Source organism: Perognathus longimembris, chromosome 26 (genome assembly GCF_023159225.1).
Source record: "Perognathus longimembris pacificus isolate PPM17 chromosome 26, ASM2315922v1, whole genome shotgun sequence".
In the NCBI taxonomy this organism is placed as follows: domain Eukaryota; kingdom Metazoa; phylum Chordata; class Mammalia; order Rodentia; family Heteromyidae; genus Perognathus; species Perognathus longimembris.
This window is the reverse complement of record NC_063186.1, coordinates 3855101-3856525: the sequence shown is the minus strand read 5'-3', so window position 1 is coordinate 3856525 and position 1425 is coordinate 3855101. Positions and strand designations below refer to the sequence as shown.

The following is a 1425-nucleotide window of genomic DNA, read 5'->3' as shown; positions in this document are numbered from 1 at the left end:
GGCAGCACAGAATGAACTGAAAAGAGATGAAAAGCGATCCGTACAAATAGCAGAGTTCTCACAGAAAACACTAGACGTTTGAATACAAAGGTGACTTTAAGCTATCATGAAAAAGAAATGTTCCACATGTCTAGAAAAGATATTAAGAAAATTTCATTCTATTAAGAAGAGCCTCCAGGCTGGGCACCGGTGGCTCAGGCCTGTCATCCCAGCCACTCAGGAGGCTGAGATCTGAGGATCTCGGTTCAAAGCCAGCCCGGGCAGGAAAATCCATGAGACTCTTATCTCCCACGAACCACCAGAAAAAAGCTGCCAATGGAGCTGTGTAATGAAGAGCATTAGTCTCAGGGGGCTGAGATCTGAGGATCTCGGTTCAAAGCCAGCCCAGGCAGAAAAGTCCATGAGACTTGTCTCCAGTGAGCCACCTGAAAACCAAAAGTGGAGCTGTGGCTCAAGTGGTAGAGCGCTAGCTTTGAGTGAAAGAAGCTCAGGGACAACACCCAAGCCCGGAGTTCAAGACCCACCAGTGACAAAAATAAGAATAGAAAGGGAGCCCCCCACCCCCACCCTGAAGAACCTTCCACTTGCTTCCATGAGGACTTCACAGGACGGGAAGAAGGTGGGTGCCAGTTCCACCGCTGCCCTCAGTTTCCCCATCCACACAGGTCTGCGCTCCCCGAGGCGACCCCCCCTCCGCCCCCCCACACCTTGAACACTTACACGAGTGTACCACGCGAGGAGAGGTGTGCCTTCAAACAGCCTTTCCATGTCGAGCGGGAAGAAGAACACGTTGTCCATGGCCGACAGCAGGGACAAGGCCGGGTAGCTGGAGTTGGGGGTCAGCCGGGTGCCGTTGCTGAGCCCCTTCATGAAGAAGGCCACCGGCTGCCCTGGGTAAACCTTGGCGGCCGACTCCAGGGCGCAGGAGACCAGGGGCGGGGGCTCCAAGCGCTCCGAGGTCTCGATGAATACAATGCTGCGGCCCCGACTCAACACGCTTTCCGGCCCCTGTGGGGACTTGAACGCAGGCCCACAGGAGAAGAGGCAGCCGGACTTGAGGCTGAGCCGGTAGAGGAAGCCACAGGCCAGCAGCAGGACCAGCGACAGGGACAGCCGCAGCTCCTTCAGCATGGCCGCCACCCTCCTGCTTCAAGGGAGACACTGCCTGAGCACCCGCACTGACAGGGACACGCGCAAAGGACGTGCAAGGAGACATCCCGGCCCCTTAGGAGGCTGAAAGGCGAGGAGCTCTGTTGGAAGCCAACCCAGGCCAAAACATAAAGTCTGTGAGACTTTCATCTCTTGTCGTCGGTGAACACCCCTGTGGGACAATAACTTCTCTGACCAGTGGGAAACTTAGCCTGGGCACAGAAGTTCTGATGCCTCAGTAGCACACTAAGAGGCCTGTGGGGAAAAATCGCCATT

The 1425-nt window shown here is 55.8% G+C and overlaps 1 protein-coding gene across 1 annotated transcript in view; it reads right to left on the bottom strand.

Annotated features, from left to right (window-relative positions):
• The window catches only part of A4gnt (alpha-1,4-N-acetylglucosaminyltransferase), a 3609-nt gene extending 2478 nt beyond the window's left edge, over positions 1 to 1131 (bottom strand). Inside the window, exon 1 of the mRNA XM_048334446.1 lies at positions 721 to 1131. Within this exon, the coding sequence (XP_048190403.1) occupies positions 721 to 1131 (411 nt within the window). The remainder of the gene's footprint in view (positions 1 to 720) is intronic.
• Between the last annotated feature and the right edge of the window lie 294 nt (positions 1132 to 1425).